Source organism: Haliotis rubra, unplaced genomic scaffold (assembly GCF_003918875.1).
Source record: "Haliotis rubra isolate DU_JTF1 unplaced genomic scaffold, ASM391887v1 Scf707, whole genome shotgun sequence".
NCBI classification, from domain to species: domain Eukaryota; kingdom Metazoa; phylum Mollusca; class Gastropoda; order Lepetellida; family Haliotidae; genus Haliotis; species Haliotis rubra.
In genome coordinates this window covers 162,900-184,781 of record NW_025767421.1, presented here as the reverse complement: position 1 = coordinate 184,781, position 21,882 = coordinate 162,900, and the positions used below count along the sequence as shown (strand labels likewise).

Here is a 21,882-nt window from a genome sequence, read left to right as displayed (position 1 = left end):
ATGTCCGTGGAGAGAATGTGATGCAGAAGAACTTATTTCGATAATTACAAGAAAACTTGCTGTAAATACTTGCAATAATGGTATACTGGATATAATGTTGACTGAAATATACCCAGTGCCAGAGGGGAGTCAGCCATGTGTCCCATAGTTGGGCAACAATTAATCATCCATGTATTGTTTTTTCTATAATCTTATGTACTTCTAATATCATAATATTAGTTACAATTCTGGCAATACTGATGTTTTCCACGCAGTGAGTGAATATGTGGAGTGGAGTTTCCCCAGAATAGTGTGTTTAAATAGTTCTTGATACACTGAAAACAGTAGTTTATTTTCCTTCAATCTCTCACATTTTCTAACTTGTCATATGGTGTTTGGATCAATTTAAAATAGGTAATTACATAGTATAGAAAATACAAGAATATAAATAAGAAAGTTGGCCAGGAAAATATCAATCCCTGTGATAAAGTGTGACAGGTTTACAGTTTGCATCCTGGCGGATTGAATGACTGATTATGTAGTATCACTTCAGGTGTTTTGATTGGTCAGTGATGTTTGATTACAGGTGGCAACAGGTACAATCCAGCCAGAACCATCAGTTCTAATTATCTGTCTTTGTCTGTAGCTGAAGAGAAGCAAATGTTATAAATGTTAAATGGCTAATAATAATACAGGAAAAACATAACAGTTACTGGCTTAGCAAAGAAATGTTAAAATCTTCACTTAAAAATTGATGTACCAGCATCCAGGAACACTGTTTGTGGACTCAAACATATTTTGTTTTTAAAAATATGAAAAACCGGAGAATGGAAAAATCTGATAATTGAATGTTTGGAGGTTGCTGTATATTTTTGTCACACTGTTGCAAGCCTTATATGTGTGGTCTTATGTAATGTGGGGAGAATTAATATTGTGCTATTCACATCTAGATTTCATTAGTGAGTGGTCAGTGTGAAATAATCTCTAACCATACGGTATGTGGATGTTTGTTTACATTTCTAGTCATAATGGGGATAGGAATGGTTTATTAATACAGAGATAGACTATTTATAACTGGTGTTTACATGATACATGTACATCATTATCTGTTTGTTTCCAGGCAGTGATAGTTTCTAATCACAATCAGTCCATGTGCTTCTTTTTGTCTAATCATGTTGCATGGGTGTGTTTGTTTCAGAGCAATTCGCAAAGGAATCCACTTGATTTACCTGTGAGTCTCACTGGAGTAGCCCCCCCTGGTTTAACTCTTTAGTTCTAGGGCTAATAAAGTTTTGTCATCCAATATATCAAAGACATAAATTGAGTCAATGAAATACATGCAATCAGATCACAAAAAATGTTTAGGTGGAAATAAGCATTTTGATACATTGTGATTTGGAGCATATATTCTGTTCTTTGATAATTATAGAAGTATATAAGCAATTATTACAAATGTGTCTTTATAATATATTTCATTGACAAAACTTTACTACAGTGCCAAGGCTAAGCATATTAGATATAACACTTTTGTCAGGATCTGGAGACTATCATGTTGAGCACTGCCGGTGTGATGTCTCTCAATATTTGCTTCGAAAAGCTTGCTGCTTCACCTGTGTGGGTCTTCTGTTACCTGTGCCGTCCTAGCACACTTCACTCACCTTGCTACACAAGGTCACCGTCTGCTCACCTGGTCAACTCTGGATGTTTCTAGATGTTTGTGTATTTGTGTGACCTTTCACTTTCTATCAGACTAAGCAAGTGAACAAGGATTATGCAGCTTGCCACTTGAAGACCATTTCTGCTGTATTGTATAAAATGCTGTTTAACATAACGTAACTAATATTTTATTATTTTATGGAATCAAAATGAACTATTTAAACATTAGTGCCTATGCTTCTCTTTCACTTGGATGTCATTTGTTACACATAATACACCATGTTGGATGTTGAATGTTGGATTTCTTATAAAAGTGGGGTACCCGTGAAATCCAGGGTTAGAATATCTTCAGTAACCGATGCTTGTCGTAAGAGGCGACTAACGGGATAAGTGGTCAGGCTCGCTGACTTAGTTGACACATGTCATCGGTTCCCAATTTCTTAGATCGATGCTCGTGCTGTTGATCACTGGTTTGTCTGGTCCAGACTCGATTATGTACAGACTGCCACCATATTGCTGGAATATTGCTGAGTGCGGCGCTAAAGAAGAAACCAACCAATATAATAAATCTAGGGTACATGTTTCTGAGGCAGTGTTTTACTATTATTCTCTTTCACAATGATATCAATATTTTATTCAATGAATCATTGATGAATTTTGATAGAAGCAGAATGTCATGTACCTTATTAAATGGAAAACTGTTCTGAAATCCATGTACAACATACAAGCACAAAGAAATATAACAATAGAGTGTAATGCATGATAGATTTGACAATATAATTGAATAGTCGTTTTTTTCACTGTGAATCATTGATATTACAAATTGTCTCTAAATACATTTCATGTCCAAGAATTGATTTTTTTATGTCAATAATATGTTTTTGATAATCCATATTTCTGTTTCATCATTTAATAAATTATTGATGTCATAAAATAGGGAATTAAAATAGTAAAACTGTGCCACATACATTTTGATTTGTGAAATTTCATAGATCTTCACATACCAGATTGCAAACAGACATTGTACTGTCATTGGAGTAAGTCCATCGTCAAGCACCTGTTTTTGATGGTTGGGTATCTTGGCTGTGTCATGGTTTAAGGCTGTTTGTGAAAACATGGTTTGATCAGTGAATCCCTCTCTGATAAGTTTGACAGAAACAGGACCCTCAGTTCCTTGATCAGTGAATCCCATTTGATCAGTGACAACAGAGTGAGGACCCTCTGGACCCTCAGTTCCTTGATCCTGAATCCCATGTGGCTCTGCCTGTGACACTACAGTATTGACAACAGAGAGAGGACCCCTCCCTTAGTCTGGACCCCATGTACCTCAGTTCCTTGATCAGTGAATCCCATGTCAGTGAATCCTCTGCCTGTGACACTACAGTATTGACAACAGAGTGAGGACCCCTCTGGACCCTCAGTTCCTTGATAGTGAATCCCATGTACCTCTGCCTGTGACACTACAGTATTGTCAACAGAGTGAGGACCCCTCTGGACCCCCAGTTCCTTGATAGTGAATCCCATGTACCTCTGCCTGTGACACTACAGTATTGACAACAGAGTGAGGACCCCTCTGGACCCTCAGTTCCTTGATAGTGAATCCCATGTACCTCTGCCTGTGACACTACAGTATTGACAACAGAGTGAGGACCCCTCTGGACCCTCAGTTCCTTGATAGTGAATCCCATGTACCTCTGCCTGTGACACTACAATATTGTCAACAGACAGTGGGGTCTCCTCTAGTAAACCGGTGCATGTCTCAGCACTAGATGTTCACATAGGCTTCTACCTGTACCTCATGCTTGTGATACAGAGTGCGCAACCCCCAAGAGTGTTCCAAATGTACTACATGTTTTATGCCCAGGGTTCTGAGGACTGGGGTGCCCCCAAAAAACTAACAAAACAAAAAAAACACATGAAAATCCTGTATCCGCCCCTGTACCTGGAGTACATGTCAATATGACCACTGAAATGATGGGTATATTCTGCTTGTAATTACATCATGAGCTTCAACTGAAAACTTGTTCCATTTACTTTGGAGTGACAATGCCACTAGTTAGGCTTGTTATATTGTCTGTATCTTGTGTTTGGCCAAAAATCATGCTACTTTAGGTGCAATCATAACTTTTTTAATTTTACAAAATTTTCTTCAAGAATCTTAAGATCAGTGAACGAAAGGGTCATCATTTGCTAATGGTGTTGGATATTCATGAAAGAATAAAGCTCAAAAGGGTTGTGAATATATGGAGAAAACAGGAGTTCTAATTCCATATTCCATATATTTTATATTCAATTCTATATTCTGTAACTGCCAGGTCAACCCAGTCTTGTGGATACAGCTCTTGTGGAGATGCCCTCTCTCTCTCTGGCCATACAGTCTCACACTTCTTGCTATTCTCTATTGACTAATGTATTAAGTAATAACTAACTAGCAGCTCACGTATTGACTTATATAAGTGGCTAAGTATACCGTATTCCCTGTATCAAGAGCCCAGATCCAATACTTCTACAAATAATCCTTATAAGCACTATTATTACATTTAGCCAGAAAAGTTTCATGACAGTCTTTCATTTCTTGTGTATAATACACATTGTTTTACTGTAAAACAAATGTATTCTTTAGTTTCATCATAACTGTTTATGTTTGAGAAGTAATATGTTGAGTACGAACTTGGTTATTTTTCAACTATCACGTGTTATGGTTCATGAACATTTCGAATAAGTTTTTAATGTAGAATTTATTTCATATTGATTTCATACATATTCCCTGCTCGGGCTCTGTGTAACACTTTGTTGTTAAAATGTTCAATTTTTTTCCTCAAGTATATTTTCAGTGACAAATAACTTGCAGTGGAATATGGCTTGTTATTAATATTGTACTGATATAGTTAATTTAACCTGGCAGGTGCCTGATACTGTCATTCATATGAGAATAATGCATTACCAGAAGCTTCACTAGCTCAAACTATTATGCATTCAGGTTATATTTTTCTGTATTTGAACACAAATGTGTTTGTAACCTGCACATAGTATAGCTGTCTGTGTATTGCTGCACTGTCCAGATCCAGTTGTCACACTTTGTAATTCATGCACGGAAACAGCTGTTCTAAAAAGTTACATTTTAGAGTTTGCTGTCCCAAATGTTGCACTGTTTTAGCACATCTCAGATCTGATTGGCTGTGAGAGGACAGTCAATACATGTATGAGCCAGTATCTTCATGAGCTCTCAGCTCTCAAGTACAGGAACTATAACGCTTTCCTTTGGCACAGGTATTCCTGTTATTTCATAATAAACCCAACTGATAACTAAATATGTCAATGGCATATATCTCATATCCCTTTGGAAGGGTGAGTAGTATTCTTCAGAGTCCACATTAAAATCAAGTTTTTTCTGTGGTATGATACATCCCTGTGTGAGGATCTAACAACTTCTCCATTGGGGCCACCTTAGCCCTACGTTCTCACCAACCAATCAGCATTGGAGATTCTTAATTCTTACCTTGAATAGACAAAGCATTTAGGCCAGCAAGTTTTATGTTTGTATCTTGAAACTGAAGTAATGTGGCCACTTCTGTAACACTAAGGATCAGGTTTTGAAAACATGTAATTCTGATAGAAACAAATAACTACATTTAAATTGGAAAGGAGCCCCAGTGAGATGAGATTCAGACCTGAAACTGGAAAATCTAGACTTTGCTTGTTTAGTTCATTAAGTTTAAAAAGGGCTTGGTGAATATGAATAGTATGGTTCAGGGACTGCGAAACAGGCTGCCAGCTTTATATACTAAATCTCTGCTATTTTGTTGTTATATTTTATATCACCTTTGTTTTAGGGTTCCATGTCTTTGACACTCAAACCAAAGAACTTTTTGAATGGAATATAATGGAATTTTAATGAAGCTGAATTGTTTTACAAAGCGGACATCAGTGGTAACTGAGGAACACACGCATCCTTTGTTACGATTGGTTGTTGAACATTGACCCAAAGATCATCAGTCACAACCAGTGGAGGAGTTATCAGTTATCTTCTTGCAAAGGGCTAATCACATCAGAGTAAAAAATCTGATTGTAATGATTTTGGAGCAAAGCTTACTTATAAAGAGTTACTGAAAGGTGAAACACTGAAATAATATCCGTAAGCCTGAGATATTTATGTTTAATTTCAGCCCAAATCAAGCATATCAGCTTCTGCAGTTATCTTTGTGTTAAGATTGAATTGACCCTGTCTATGACACAGGCATGCAGTGTTCCAACTGCTTTCACCATGCCTGACTTTTAACTCATAATATTTATATATGTATACTATGTATATAGTATGATATACCTCATAATCCCTATCACCTCACCTAAGACCCAGGTTTGATTCTCCATATTGTGGTAAGCCTAGTCTTGGTGACATATCATATGATGATACAACATAACACCTTACTGACATAGTCAGAAGTTGGAAAGGATATATTTCTGATATATACAGATTTTGCCCCTTGATCCACAGGCATTCAACATGAAGCACGACCCACTGGGCACCACACGGATCAACGACCTGGGCACTGCAGACCTCGACAGTCTACGAGCCCTCGCCCACATAGAACTCAGTGCTCTCTTTGATATGAATGGGTTAATGTTTGCCAGACCAAAGAAAAAGAAAAAGATTAAAGGTAAGTATGCATCAGTAGAAGAGAGATTCCTGCAAATATCAAATATTTGTGAGTGTGGATTATTTTTAAATATATTCCCAGTCAAGTGTGGTTTGAAGCTTGTTGACCATTGCTACGTGTCTTAGGCCAGATCTGTTTTAAAAAATAATCCTTATAATTTATTTTTGTGATTTGTGAAGAAAATATAAAAATGCTTTCATCAGAACTTGTGGGAGCGTGGGGCGGCTCCTCCTTGGGTAGATGGAAATATAACAATAGTCTTGTGTCATTGGTTCAGGATAGCAAGTGATCATAGTGCTTGGACAATCTTATATTGCACACTTGAACATAGACAATCGTAGTGCTTAGTGTACATGTATACCGGGGTATAAGTCTGAAGCGTTGAGTTCTTTTATGTGGTACTATTTATAGTGCATTATATTTAAAGGACCACATAGGTCTTATTCAGAAACTGGACAGGAAGAGATTTCAAGGTCTTCTATCCTTTTTTTTTTTCTGATTAATGCTACATAGTGGGGGTGTATGTTGCACATAAAAAAATACTTAAAGTCAGGTTAATGTGTCAGAAGTAGCATTTTTAGTAGTTGGTAACAGCAGCAGCAGCAAAATGAAGCCGGAAGCTCACTGGGAAACTGTGGTATGTTATAAAGAATGTGTGTTCTATGCATACTTATCATAAATATGTAAATTAATGTGAAACATATTTGGATATTTTCATGAACATTCTAAAAACTGAAACTGGTTTTGAATATATGCCTTGCATTTTCAAGGTTTTCACAAAGTCTTACTTTGAGTGAAAGTTACTTGTACCTCATGACGACCATCAGATGTTAACTATACTGTGGATCTGTGACGTAACAAACAAGGGACATGACCTCATAATAATAATAATAATAATGTGGGTATTTATATAGCGCTACATCCAGGTACTAATACCCGTATACAGGTACTATAGGAGAAAAAAAATATGAAAAAAAATAACCCCTATACAAGGCTGCAACTCGTCAGATAACTAGATTCTATGATATATGTTGTTACAGAATCTGATTGTCTATTACAGAACATGGTTTGTTTGGTGTCCCAATCCACATCCTGTTGGAGAACGACCAGCGGAGAGCTCCCAATGCCAAAATACCACTTATATTTCAGGAGGTGGGTTGCAGTATATAAAACATCATCTGTCTAAGCTTCATGCTTTCTGTCTTACATACTAAACTTTAAGATTTTATGTAGCCTTTAAGAGACTTTCTCCTCATTCACATTATCACATTTTCTTAGGTTATTAGTCTGGTTGAGAATTGATAGTTTGCTAAATACTAAATGACAATTTAATGAATTCACAATTTGTATGAGAGAAATGTTGTCTTTTCCAGGCATCTCTGTCAATCAGCAGAGAAAACCCTGTTTGTAAGGTTCTCAATCAAACCTGTCATGATTTTGGAAAATACCTGTTTGAAAGGTTTCAAATCAAACTAGCTACTATTATCAAAGTTGATTTAATACCTACATCAACCTAGAAACTAATATTCATACAGAAATAATTTTTCACACTGATTATAAATAATGATATGTACAATTATTGTTCACAGCTTGCCTTCCTACAATAATATAAACATGTATTGCAATACATTTGTCTAAAGCAAACTCAATTAATATTAGATGGTATATATTAGTATTTATGCAGCTCACAAGTTGGTGCTATATTATGAAGCATGTTTGATTCAGAATTCAATTAATTTTAATTAAGTCCAGGGTTTGACACTCACTGATTTCTCCCACTTGCCAAGAGGGCAAGTAGAAAAGTTAAACTACTTGCCCATCACAGATACTACTTGCCCCATGTTACTTATGGTATAGAAAGAACTAGACAAACAAAACACAGCAAGTGAAGAGTTTTAATGAATGAATTGAGGTTAGAAGTTGAAAAAATATGTACTTGCCACTCGGGCAAGCCTTTTAGCAATTTTACTTGCCCTGATTAATTAGTACTTGCCACGGGCAAGCGGACAAGCATGAGTGTCGAACCCTGAAGTCTGCAAATAGCCTTGCTCTGCATTGAAACAGTATGTTTTTCTCCTAATTTAATGCGTCTATATGTATTTCTTTGTATATTTCAGTTGATCCGTTTTCTAGAAAAGGAAGGCCTCAGAACGGAGGGTATACTTCGAGTGCCTGGAGCGGTATCAAGAATAAAGGTATGGTTTGGGGTGATACTATTTTCTTATACTTCAACTGTTATCCATGTTTCTCCACTTGATTAAGTATTTTCCTGAATTGAATCAAATGTTTCAAATAAGTGTGTTATATTTCCTAAAAGATTTGAGATTAACATCTGGATTTAAACAGAAGCTAAATGCTATACTTGAATGAAAAAAGTGCAGAATATGTAAACAAGAAGTTGAGAATCAATAATGCAATGTCATTTCAAACAGGATATATTTATAATCAAACAGTGATACTTACCTGTTAGATATCAGTCAGTATTGTGTAGTTTTTGTTGTGCCAATGAAAACTATCGATAACTGAATAGAATAACAGGACTTCTTAGGTTTAACACAACAGACAAGTTTAAGATGTTCCTCATAATGCTTTATGAAATGTTTTTTTAGCACTTACGACATGAATTAGAAGAGAAGTTTTACTTGGGAACTTTCCACTGGAAGGATGTTTGGCCCAATGATGCTGCAGCTCTCATGAAGCAATTTATCCGAGATCTACCAATACCTCTGTTGACCTATGACTACATCGATGCCTTCCCACAAGTCAAGTGTGAGTGTGGTGCATGAGGGGTGATTGTGTTGTTGTACAGCCCTGTCAGTTACTATGACTACATTGATGCCTGTCAGTTACTATGACTACATCGATGCCTGTCAGTTACTATGACTACATCGATGCCTGTCAGTTACTATGACTACATCGATGCCTGTCAGTTACTATGACTACATCGATGCCTGTCAGTTACTATGACTACATCGATGCTTGTCAGTTACTATGACTACATCGATGCCTTCCCACAAGTCAAGTGTGAGTGTGGTGCATGAGGGGTGATTGTATTGTTGTACAGCCCTGTCAGTTACTATGACTACATCGATGCCTTCCCACAAGTCAAGTGTGAGTGTGGTGCATGAGGGGTGATTGTATTGTTGTACAGCCCTGTCAGTTACTATGACTACATCGATGCCTGTCAGTTACTATGACTACATCAATGCCAACCCACAAGTCAAGTGTGAGTGTGGTGCATGAGGGGTGATTGTATTGTTGTACAGCCCTGTCAGTTACTATGACTACATCGATGCCTGTCAGTTACTATGACCACATCAATGCTTGTCAGTTACTATGACTACATCGATGCCTGTCAGTTACTATGACTACATCGATGCCTGTCAGTTACTATGACTACATCGATGCCTGTCAGTTACTATGACTACATCGATGCCTGTCAGTGACAATGACTACATCGATGCCTGTCAGTTGCTATGACTACATCGATGCCTGTCAGTTACTATGACTACATCGATGCCTGTCAGTTACTATGACTACATCGATGCCTGTCAGTTACTATGACTACATCGATGCCTGTCAGTTACTATGGCCAGTGGCAGTGTTGCCCTATCATGTATTACAACTACTATACTGTTGTAGATCCAAGCATGTTTTTTGCCTTTTTCTTTTGGCTTCATGTTTAGCAACACACTTAGCAATATTCCAGGGCCTAGATTTTCGATAGTGCCATACATTAACATTAACTTACCTTCGAAAATCTAGTCCCTGCTATATAATGACATTCTGTAATTAAGCAAGTCTGGACCAGACAATCCAGTGATTGACATCATGAGCAGCAAACTGCACAATTGGGATACAATGACTTGCATCAACCAGATCAGCAAGTGTGAGCACCCGATTCCCTTACAACAAACGTGGGTTTGCTGAAAACCAATTCTAACCTGGATCATCACTGGTTTCTGATCATGAACAATGAAACCTGTGAAGATCCGGGTTGGAATTGATATTAAGTAATCCATACTTGTCATTAGAGGCAACTAACTGGATGGGGTGGTCAGGCTCGCTAACTTGGTTGACACATGTCATCGTATCCCAATTCATTAATTCGATGCTCATGCTGTTGATTACTGGATTGTCTGATCCTGACTCAATTGTTTACAGACTGCTGCCGTATAGCTGCATTATTGCTGAGTGTGGTGTAAAACTAAACTCACTTGCTCACTCAATTACCATGACTGGTGCTGATATAGCTTTATCATGTAGTATGACTTATGCTGTTTTAGGTTCTGTCACAATGTAACAATGTATGATTGTTTTATTACAAGTTTTGATTATGTTGTTGAAGCATATGATTGTGATGAGTGTGTGATTGTGATGAGTTTGTGATTGTTACAGAAAGTAATTGTGTTGTTAAAGTATGTGTTGTAAAAATGTGTAATTGAATTGTAACAGGTGTGATTGTGTTGTAACTTTGTGTTAACGTGTTATAGTGTATTATTGTGTTATCACAGGGTGTGAGTGTATTGTTACAGGATGTAACAGTGTGTGATTGTGCTATCACAATATGTGAGTGTATTGTTACAAGGTATGTGGTAACAGTGTGATTGTGTTACAGTGTATCACAATGTGTGAGTGTATTGTTACAAGATGTGTGGTAACAGTGTGTGATTGTGTTACAGTGTATCACAGCGCAGGAGTGTATTGTTACAAGGTATGTGGTTACAAGATGTGTGGTAACAGTGTGTGATTGTGTTACAGTGTATCACAGTGTGTGAGTGTATTGTTACAAGGTATGTGGTAACAGTGTGATTGTGTTACAGTGTATCACAATGTGTGAGTGTATTGTTACAAGGTATGTGGTAACAGTGTGATTGTGTTACAGTGTATCACAATGTGTGAGTGTATTGTTACAAGATGTGTGGTAACAGTGTGTGATTGTGTTACAGTGTATCACAATGTGTGAGTGTATTGTTACAAGATGTGTTGTAACAGTGTGTGATTGTGTTACAGTGTATCACAGTGTGTGAGTGTATTGTTACAAGATGTGTGGTAACAGTGTGTGAGTGTATTGTTACAAGGTACAGTGTACAGTGTATCACAGTGTGTGAGTGTATTGTTACAAGATGTGTGGTAACAGTGTGTGATTGTTACAAGATGTGTGGTAACAGTGTGTGATTGTGTTACAGCGATCAAGACGACACTGGAGCAGCTGAGATGCCTCAACTTGCTGGTGCTGCTTCTGCCTGATGAACATCGGGAAACTCTCAGGGTCAGTCACTGCACGACAATATCGTGTAGATTACAGTTTGTCTATCTGGTTGGAAAGCAACATTGGTTGATGTACCTCCTGTTTTAATACTCCCTCAACTCCACCATAGAACTGTTCCTGACATTGTGGGTTTGAATCCCAAATTGTTTCTATGTTTGTGAGCAATACCAATGCCCTTTGGCTTCATTGCATCACTTTGGGCTTCGCCCCAACATTAAGCTGACAGGCTCTGAAATACTTTGAAAACTCATCAATGCTGTGTTACACCCAACTCACTTACACTTCCGGTTAGCCACAGAGCCAGCCTAGATCAATATAATCGTCTCTTGTGTTACAAATAAGCTGGATTGAATACTTTCTTTTCAGGTTTTATTAAAATTTCTGCGCAAGATTGTAAACTACAGTAAAGACAACAAGATGTCGCTGAGCAATGTTGCCATGATAATGGCCCCCAACTTGTTCCTGGGACCAGCTACACGGAACAAGTCAGTCAGCATAGAACAGAAGGAGCTGACCAAGGCACACGGAACGTCAAGTATTGTGAAGATGCTGATACACTACCAGGAGGAACTGTGGACGGTATGGTAGCTCGGCTGAGAGGACCTGTATTTATTATGTCAGGAAAATATGTCTGATACACTAATTAATTATAATAATTAGTCCATTTATATTGCGCTAAATCCACACCGACAGCATGCTCATAACGCAGACAGTTCATTATTACCCCAAATAAACAAAGCTGCATGTGAGGCGCAAGAAGGTTATTAGTCACATGACTTATCCCACCAGGTACCCATTTTCTGCTGGGTGAACAGAGGCAGTTGTGAACAAACTCTGATTACTATGATTACCTATCAGTAAACATTTATCTGAGAATCAATTGCACTAACAAACAATGATGCATATCACCATCATTAAAATTAACAAGTTACATCATGATGCAAGAGTTGAAGTTGTTCAGGAAACTACTGTTATAGGGATGGCAACATTCCTTGATGATGTAACGCTTGTCATGTCATATAGTAGTGCTGATATCATATAGCTGGAACATTTGATGCTTTGACAGTCATATTGGTGTTGGAATAAACATTTCTAGAATCTTTGGGTTTGATTTAAAAATTTGTTTCTCTAATTCAACACTTATGTCAATGGAACAATTTAAACATCAGTTTAACCAATAAATTTTGCCATAATCAACTAATAAATATGAAGAATTAAGTTAAACTTGAATCAAATGAGAAGTAAAATGAACAAGATGATATCACATGAGTGTGTGGGTGTGACAAAGTAAATTCAACATAATCTGACGTATTACTTCATGTAACAATGGTATTGTATATTTCCGCCAAGACTTAAACAATCTGATATTTGAGCTCACCATATATTTTCTATGTGTCTGTACTGAGTGTGTCTTCTTGCAGGTGCCCCCATCCTTTGTCAGACAGCTGAGGATTCAAAATGAGGCAGATATTTTGCGGAAAAATAGGGTAGGTAAACAGTATCCAAACATTATTGTAAATAGGTTAAGAAAGTGCGTATGTAAAATAAGCGGCCATGTCCGTTCCATAACTCTGAGAAGTCTATGCTTTACCTTGTATGATTTCCTATGTGTTGTGAGTTTGTGTTTATGAATCATTATGAAATATAACAGTGATCATATCAGACAAGTCTGTCCTGCCACACTGAGAATAAATGAAGATAAAAAGGGACAGGGATTGAGAAAGGCAGGGGCCATGGGCCATTTTGCACATTAGAATAAAAAATGGCCCATAAAAAGTTTGAAGTTTACTATTGATACAAGGGAAGTGGCCAATTCTTAATTCAGAAAATGGCTAATGATCCTGAAAATGGCCCATTGTCAAAGTTCTCTATCCCAATCCCTGGAGGGACATAATCAATGATGAGGACAAGTATTTTATGTCTTGTGTGTTATATGTTTGCAGAAAAGAGGATTCCGTGCTCGCAAGGACAAAGCTGATTTTTACAGAAAGTCAGCTCCAATTTCAGAGGTGAGTATGGCCAGACGGCTGACAATATATCTCCCACATCAACACAACAGCAGCAACTGAGGATGGGTGTTTGATACGGACAGCCATTTTACAATGAAGTTGTCCATCAGTACCTGTTTTGTCTGATATACACCTGTGAAGATCCAGGTTAGAATTGATCTTCAGTAACCCATGCTTGTCATAAGAGGTGACTAATGGGATCGGGTGGTCAGGCTCGCTGACTTGGTTGACACATGTCATTGGTTCCCAATATACTTAGCTCGATGCTCATGATGTTGATCACTGGATTGTCTGGTCCTAACTTATTTACAGACTGCCGTCATATAACTGGAATATTGCTGAATGCGACGTAACACTAAACTCTCTCACTCACTCACTGTCTGATATACTTTACCGTACAAGGGCATTGTGCTGGCCTAGTAGTTAAAGTCGCATCAAAGGCCCAGTTTTGAGTACAATGCAGGGATTGGGATTGAGAACTTTGACAATGGGCCATTTTCAGGATTATTAGCCATTTTCTGAATTTAGAATGGGCCACTGCCCTTGTATCAATAGTAAACTTCAAAATTTTACTGGGCCATTTTGTATTCTAATGTGCAAAATGGCCCATGGCCCCTGCCTTTCTCAATCCCTGCAATGTGTGAAGGCAAATACTGTCTGATGTCCCTGCTGTGATATTATTGGAATATATGGGGAGTAAAACTATACTAACTCACTTGTTAGGTTTACCCTAAAGAGAGCTCTTTGGTCTGTTGCCTGTTTTCAAGATGTGGTACACAAGCAACATTTGTTTAAATCTATCTCAATAACAAATTAAAACATTTGTTTTGAGAATCGTTATTATTTCATTTCTGACAGGAATGATCAGTTAATTTGTGTTACTCTGACATGTGTGTTAACGACCTTCTTGTGGCGGTTCCACCAGTGCTGTAGTTACATGTGTTTGCCACCAGGCGGACCTAGCAGAGGGGGTGATCCTGGTGAAGGCGCCACACCTCACCAAACTCTCCACCAGGATGAAGCTGGATGAGCTGACCACAGCCAGGGACATTGTGGCCAAGTTCAGCCGCATTGCAGGGCCACACCCAAGTGGGGGGCTCGGAGAGAGGTTAGTATGCAGCCAGAATTTTAGGAATAATTGAACCAAAGATTCGATTTGTGAACTGAAGTACAAAAATATGGTTGGTGTACCCATAATTTTGTAATGACATGGTTGGATGGTTTGATAGGTATTTCTTGGACAGATGACAAACTAGACACAAGTTATGGATAACAACTTCTTTAATATACTTTCATTATAATACTTTATAACATACTATTATGGTCAGGTTTCGGTGCAGATCTATACCTACATGTCACTGTGATTATTCAGCGGCGTCCGTACGTCCCGATTCTTGTTAACGTGATATCTCATGAACTGTTGTACCCAATGTCTTCATATTTGATGACAGCCTACATTGGGGGATTACCCAGACACCAGTGGATATGGGTGACCTTGACCTTATTTTCAAGGTCACCATTTAATACACACATTAGTTTGTTGATTTACAGTTTATATAATCAACACTAAGGTTATACGGACCCTCATGAACATGGTATGCGGAAGTTGTACGCGCATGGGATGAGGTGAAAGAAACATGCCATTTAAATTCACACACATTTTACCGATGCTACTGTAAACTAGCAGTCCATGGAAAACGAGACGGTAATCAGTTCGCGATTGTTGATAATATGATGTGAAATTGGCTATCGCTGTTGGAGGGAAAACGTACCCTCACGAACGTGGTAAGCGGAAGTTGTACGCACATAATATACATCTATTTTGCTATTATTGTGTGTAGAAAATGTCTGTGTATTTTCATGAATACAGTATCACCAGAAATATTTGTTTAGTGGTGTGTGTATTGATAAATATTGAAGGAGGAATGTCTAAGATATTCTTGATGTAAATTTACCTTTCTTAATATTACTACGCCGAGAATTGTTTGCGTGGGGAAGAGAAACGCAAAATTCACAAAATATAAACTGATGCAGAATATTTCCGGTTTACAGTAAAAAGTAGTAAATATGTTATAAATATTCCATTCTTTAGCAGTGGGGGACTTTGCCATATCAGTGGCAAACACTTGTTTCTTAAAGAAGTTTTATCCATGAATTGTGTCTACTTGAAACAAGCATTACATGTACTTTTAGCACCCCTGTGCTTTTCAATATGTCATAACTGGTAGCTCACCAATGCTGGAAGTGAATTCTTAAGATCACATGTTTCTTTAGATCTTCCAGCCATCAGGATTTGCTTGATGACCTCCTTTAACTGAAAATGTCAGTGAGCTAAAATAAATTTAATGGCATACATCTTTGTTATATTACTGTTGTGCAAAAACATAAACCTTTTTGTAAGTACATCATTATTCAGGGGCAAGTATACCATCAACGTTCGATGTGGCCTTTTCAAAAAGTTCAGAAGTCAAATTAAAAATGCAATAGAAAAAAAAAATCTTAAACTGAATTGTGATTTGTGGAAGTTATACAGGGATCGAGGAAATCGCTGTTTGATGGAGTCGTACAAAAGGTCCAGATAAACCAGTTAATGATTGGTTCAGGTCCAGATAAGCCATGGTTGATGATTGGTTCAGATCCAGATAAGCCATGGCTGATGATTGGTTCAGGTCCAGATAAGCCATGGTTGATGATTGGTTCAGGTCCAGATAAGCCATGGTTGATGATTGGTTCAGGTCCAGATAAGCCATGGTTGTTGATTGGTTCAGGTCCAGATAAGCCATGGTTGATGATTGGTTCAGGTCCAGATAAGCCATGGTTGGTGATTGTTCAGAGATAAGCATGGTTGATGATTGGTTCATCCAGATGGTTGGTTCAGGTCCAGATAAGCCATGGTTGATGATTGGTTCAGGTCCAGATAAGCCAGATGTTGGTTCAGGTCCAGATGGGTTCAGGTCCAGATAAGCCATGGCTGATGATTGGTTCAGGTCCAGATAAGCCATGGTTAATGATTGGTTCAGGTCCAGATAAGCCATGGTTAATGATTGGTTCAGGTCCAGATAAGCCATGGTTAATGATTGGTTCAGGTCCAGATAAGCCATGGTTGATGATTAGTTAGTGGCTTGTATTGTAGTATGATAATTATGATGTGGTTTTGTGTTGTAGTTTCTCATCTCGGGAACATCACAGTCATGCATTGCACAGCATGAGATTCCGGAACCCAGACAATGCACAGTTTGCAGATGACAATGCATACCTGTTTGAGGTTGGAGGCAATATAGGTAAGACTTCTGCATGTATACATATTGAATCCATATGGCTGTGAGATGCCTGGTTAATATAGATTATAAATTCTTTTGTGCTCAGGTTGTTACCAGTGTTTGGAATGCAACCTTCCCCAACAGTAATGTGTGCCCCTATGTGGAATCATACAGTAACACTTGATCAGACTTCCATTGTAGGCGGGGCATTTGGGTAGTCCTGGTTAAACAATACAAGCCTTCCCCAACAGTTATGTGTGCCCCTATGTGGAATCATACAGTAACACTTGATCAGACTTCCATTGTAGGCGGGGCATTGGGGTAGTCCTGGTTAAACAATACAAGCCTTCCCCAACAGTTATGTGTGCCCCTATGTGGAATCATACAGTAACACTTGATCAGACTTCCATTGTAGAGACTTCCATTGGAGGCGGGGCATTGGGGTAGTCCTGGTTAAACAATACAAGCCTTCCCCAACAGTTATGTGTGCCCCTATGTGGAATCATACAGTAACACTTGATCAGACTTCCATTGTAGGCGGGGCATTGGGGTAGTCCTGGTTAAACAATACAAGCCTTCCCAACAGTTATGTAAACATACAGTAACACTTGCCTTCCAAGCCTTCCCCAACAGTTATGTGTGCCCCTGTGTGGAATCATACAGTAACACTTGATCAGACTTCCATTGTAGGCGGGGCATTGGGGTAGTCCTGGTTAAACATTTGCTCATCATGCTGAAGACACGGATTTGATTCCAACAAGGGTACTATGTGAAAAAGCCCATTTCTGGTATTCCCTGAGTGATATTGCTGGAATATTGCTAAAAGTGGCATAAAACCATACCCACTCACTCACTCCATTGTAGTCAGTCTCGTCTTTGTCAAGTAAACGACTTTTGTATGTATCCGTTATGTAGGCCTGAAGACCTTATAAGGCAGAAGTCCAGTGTGCGATGAAATACACTTATCTTTTAATATCCCAAGTTGCCGGGTGTAAGAAATCAGATGCTAGCGGTAGCAAGTTATTGCTGTAAATATCTCTACCACTGTTAGGTGTTCCTCACTCTGTATGGAGTTTGAGACAACCAGGAGTCTTCCAGTTTCAACACCTCTGGGTTAAAATAATGATAAATATACAAAGAGCCTGCCTAGACACAATAAGTTCAGCACAACCTCTGACTCATGTCCCAGTTCAACACAGTACGGTTTAGCGAAGCAATATCAGTTTTATTCACAGTTAGGCCAGACCAATTTTATTTCTTGCTTTACATTTTTAAACTTATCCTATCTCACGACTTGCACCTCTCTCTCTTCATTCGACCATGAGTGGAAACGAATTAAAACTTTGCTCCAAGGCCTACCTTGCCCCTCTCCCGTGCTGTGCGTGCCTTCTGTGTCAGTCGTGCTCACTAGTCCATGACAGCACGAGGCATGCGCAGTCCTCACCCACGTGATCACCTCACATACTCATTCTCTTTCTTGTCGCTCCACTGAGTGGACGTGAAAAATTTTCGTCTGAGAATTGCTCAAAATGGTTAAGCCTGTTAAGGCCAGTAAACGGAAGTTTTGCGTCCGTTGTAATAAAGTATTTTCAGCATGGGACCCTCACACATCGTGTGTTGATTGTGTGGGTGTTTGTGACTGGGACACACGCTGTCCTAAGTGTTCAGGTCTGTCTAATGAGGCGTTTAAATCTTACAAACGTGCTTGTGCCAGACGTTTGGCAGATAGGGCTAGGACTATTTCTGCGGGGTCTGGTCCATCTCCCGCTAAGAAACAATGCTTAGATCGCCCCACCCTCACTGCTCACCGTTCTCAATCGGCCGTCTCGCCTGACGAAGATTTTATGGACGCTTCGTCAGATTCCTATTTATCTGAGAACGTGAGACGGCTTTTAGGGGAGGTTCCCTCACCCAGTTTACGTTCTCAGGAGCGTACCAGGGTGGTAATGACCGATATTTCTTCTACGCCAGACCTGCGATCTACATTATCTCGTAGGTCTGTTTCTTCGGAACGATCACAGACTTCGAGAACTTCTAAGCATTCATCGTCAAAGCGGGGATCGGCGCGGTTGGAACGTACCCGTTCTCCTAATTCCACGGTTTCATCTAACCGGAACAATTCACCCACACGAGTTGAATCACCATCTGGTGCGAAGGTTCGAATGCGTTCTTCCACGGCTGGCAAGAGTCGTTCTAGGTCTCGTTCACTTTCCCGAGCCGGCTCACCCCCGAGCCTGCCGAACCGACTCACATCGCCGAACCGGCTCACATAGCCGAACCGGCTCACATCGCCGAACCGGCTCACACGGCCGAGGCGGCTCACACATCCTCGCCGACTCAGTTGATCGAACTGATTCACGTAGTCGAATGGGTTCTCAGGCCGTACCGTTTCACGTACTCAAATAGGTTCACCAGGACGAACCGCTTCACATTCCCGACTCAATTCACCTCAACAGGTGTTTCCGTTCGACTCACCACAGCGTTTTGATTCACACAGCCGAACCGGCTCACACGGCCGAGCCGGCTCGCCAGTACATCTTCGAATGGGTTCACCTGACCGAACTGATTCACGTAATCAAATGGGTTCACCTGACCGAACTGATTCACGTACTCGAAGGGGTTCACCAGGACGAACGGGTTCACATTCCCGACTCAGTTCACCTCAACATAGGTTTCAGTTCGACACACCATCAGCGTTTTGATTCCCGTAGTCGTTCAGTCTCGCCTGGTCGAGGTGGTTGGCCATTTCGATCCGGTTCACCTAGCCGTAAGGTGTGTTTTCGTCAGAGTGATTCTCGAAGTCGGTCTCATTCACTTTAGGTGAATCAGGATATCCCGTCTTGTCAGTCTAGACTCAGTAGCGTAATTTTGCGCACACTGTAACAATATTTACTTCCTCGGATCCCCAATCGTCATGTTCCTGGAGCAAACGTTGTCGGGAATGTGCTCCCTTATTAAGGACGTTTTTAGAGCATGTAGACATACTTGCTCCCGATGGCTGGCAGACAGAGCTCGTTACACTTCAACAGTTGATCACCCGACAAACCCCCGTTTTTAACGACCGGTATTAACTGCTCGTCGTCCGCAGTTTCCCATGTCGAACGGTGATAATTTTATGGGCGCATCATTAGATGTCTTCTCGTGGTTCCGCCTCATCAAAACGCTCTGTGTTGCCAGTTGACTCACACATCCGATCTACTTCGTCAAATCGCCGAACCGATTCGCCACACCGAATCGGTTCGCCATATACCGAATGGATTCACCAGACCGACCCGTTTAGCCATACCGAATGGATTCACCACACCCAATCGGTTCGCCATACCGAAGGGATTCACCACACCCAATCGGTTCGCCATACCGAATGGATTCACCACACCCAATCGGCTCGCCATACCGAATGGTTTCACCAGACCGTACCATCAAATTGCCAAACCGGTTCACCACGCCGAATCGGTTCGCCATACCAAATGGATTCACCAGACCGAACCGATTCGCCACACCGAATCGGTTCGCCATACACGAATGGATTCACCAGACCGAACCGTTTCGCCACGCCGTATGTGAATACGACATTGACTCAGTTTGCCATAATATTAAGACTGTTTCTTATCGCCGAAACAGTTCACATCATCGATTCAATTCACAGCAACGAAACGATTCACCTCGGCCGGAACATTTCACCTCGCCTCACTGGTTCATCTGAGCGTTCTAGATCTCTCCATCAGCTGAGATCATTTAACCGGTTCGGATTACCGAACCGATCCAGATCAGTCACGATTCAGATCACATCGGACTGATTCAGATCACGTCAACTTTCCGGCTCACCACCCTGAACTGATTTACCAGCCGGCTCGTATCGTTTCACCAGGTCGAAAGCTCCCCTATCGTCGAACCAGTTCACCTGGCCGTTCAAGATCAATGTACAGAGGTAGTAGCTATGTGCTTCACCATGCCGATTTGATTTACATGTGTTGTTAGTAGCGCAGTCATCTAGAGATATCACGCTCGGCACTTGACGGCCTGGCGATCCCAGTTCTCAAGAGTCCTCCGTGACCGGAGCTCATCTCATTCCAGATTTAATCTACCATCCGATCTTCACTTTTGATGAATGATTCGGTTCAACGATTCTACCCTTCGGTGTAGATATCAGTTCTGCAACCACCCGATATGGCATAACTAGATACGCTTGCGAGCCAGGAATACTCTACGACGCTCCGATGAGTCTTGTTACTACAGACTACTCGTAACAGCGTGTTTGTGTATCCCTTGGTGCAATTGTTGCAGACGGCTCGTCATCTTCAGCTCCCTTTGTTTTACATGTTAAGCAAGTTTCTGGACAGATAACAAATGGATGAAGTTCTTGCGCATGGTACCGGCACTGTTTTGTCAAATAGCCAGCATAGCTCAGCCCGGAATTTATGGGTTGCGACTCGCCCGGTTAACCAAAGACCAGGTTGTCCGTATTTTTTTGTCACTCGTGTGTAACGTTTGCAAATGGCGGACTACTGTTTGTTTACCGGAATTTTGATGATTAGAGTGACTATGAAGTGCCCTTGCAGAATTCTCTTGGTCCCACGAATCGGATACCAAGTCCAGCCTATAAATGCAAGTAACAACGAACGCTGCCATTCCCGATAAGAGTGACTGTGTCGGGATTTTGACAGCCAGTCGAGAGAGACTGCTTATTGAGGGTGACGGACAGAAACACCCGTGAACGGTTTGCCTAGTCAAGCACCGAGTTCAGAGGTCACTGCATTATGCAAGGATTGTCACCAGGCAGCGATCTACTACCTATATCACTCCACCGGGCGCACAATTATTTTGTTCGGCCAAAAGAAACGTTCCTGAGGTCACCGATCCTACGAATTTCTACAATTTGTTTATAATGTGAACGTTCCTGTAGATTGACTGACAATCTCCATGCGCCGAACATACTACATTGAACACTCCGTCAGAACTGACGTAGTTGCTCGACTTATTGAACGTTCTTATATCAGGAGATATCTTTTTGTCAGAGGCAAGAGTGGTTAGACCTCTCATTTCCCTCG

General features: G+C 40.2%; 1 protein-coding gene across 1 annotated transcript in view; it reads left to right on the top strand.

Moving 5' to 3' along the window:
• LOC124259020 (rho GTPase-activating protein 18-like) overlaps nucleotides 1–16,981 on the top strand; it is a 50,968-nt gene extending 33,987 nt beyond the window's left edge. The window contains exons 8-19 of the mRNA XM_046693093.1: nucleotides 1,178–1,210; nucleotides 6,131–6,293; nucleotides 7,354–7,445; nucleotides 8,411–8,488; nucleotides 8,903–9,062; nucleotides 11,483–11,565; nucleotides 11,932–12,144; nucleotides 12,987–13,052; nucleotides 13,509–13,574; nucleotides 14,528–14,682; nucleotides 16,740–16,855; nucleotides 16,941–16,981. Of these exons, the coding sequence (XP_046549049.1) occupies nucleotides 1,178–1,210; nucleotides 6,131–6,293; nucleotides 7,354–7,445; nucleotides 8,411–8,488; nucleotides 8,903–9,062; nucleotides 11,483–11,565; nucleotides 11,932–12,144; nucleotides 12,987–13,052; nucleotides 13,509–13,574; nucleotides 14,528–14,682; nucleotides 16,740–16,855; nucleotides 16,941–16,981 (1,266 nt within the window). The remainder of the gene's footprint in view (nucleotides 1–1,177; nucleotides 1,211–6,130; nucleotides 6,294–7,353; nucleotides 7,446–8,410; nucleotides 8,489–8,902; nucleotides 9,063–11,482; nucleotides 11,566–11,931; nucleotides 12,145–12,986; nucleotides 13,053–13,508; nucleotides 13,575–14,527; nucleotides 14,683–16,739; nucleotides 16,856–16,940) is intronic.
• Nucleotides 16,982–21,882: the final 4,901 nt, after the last annotated feature.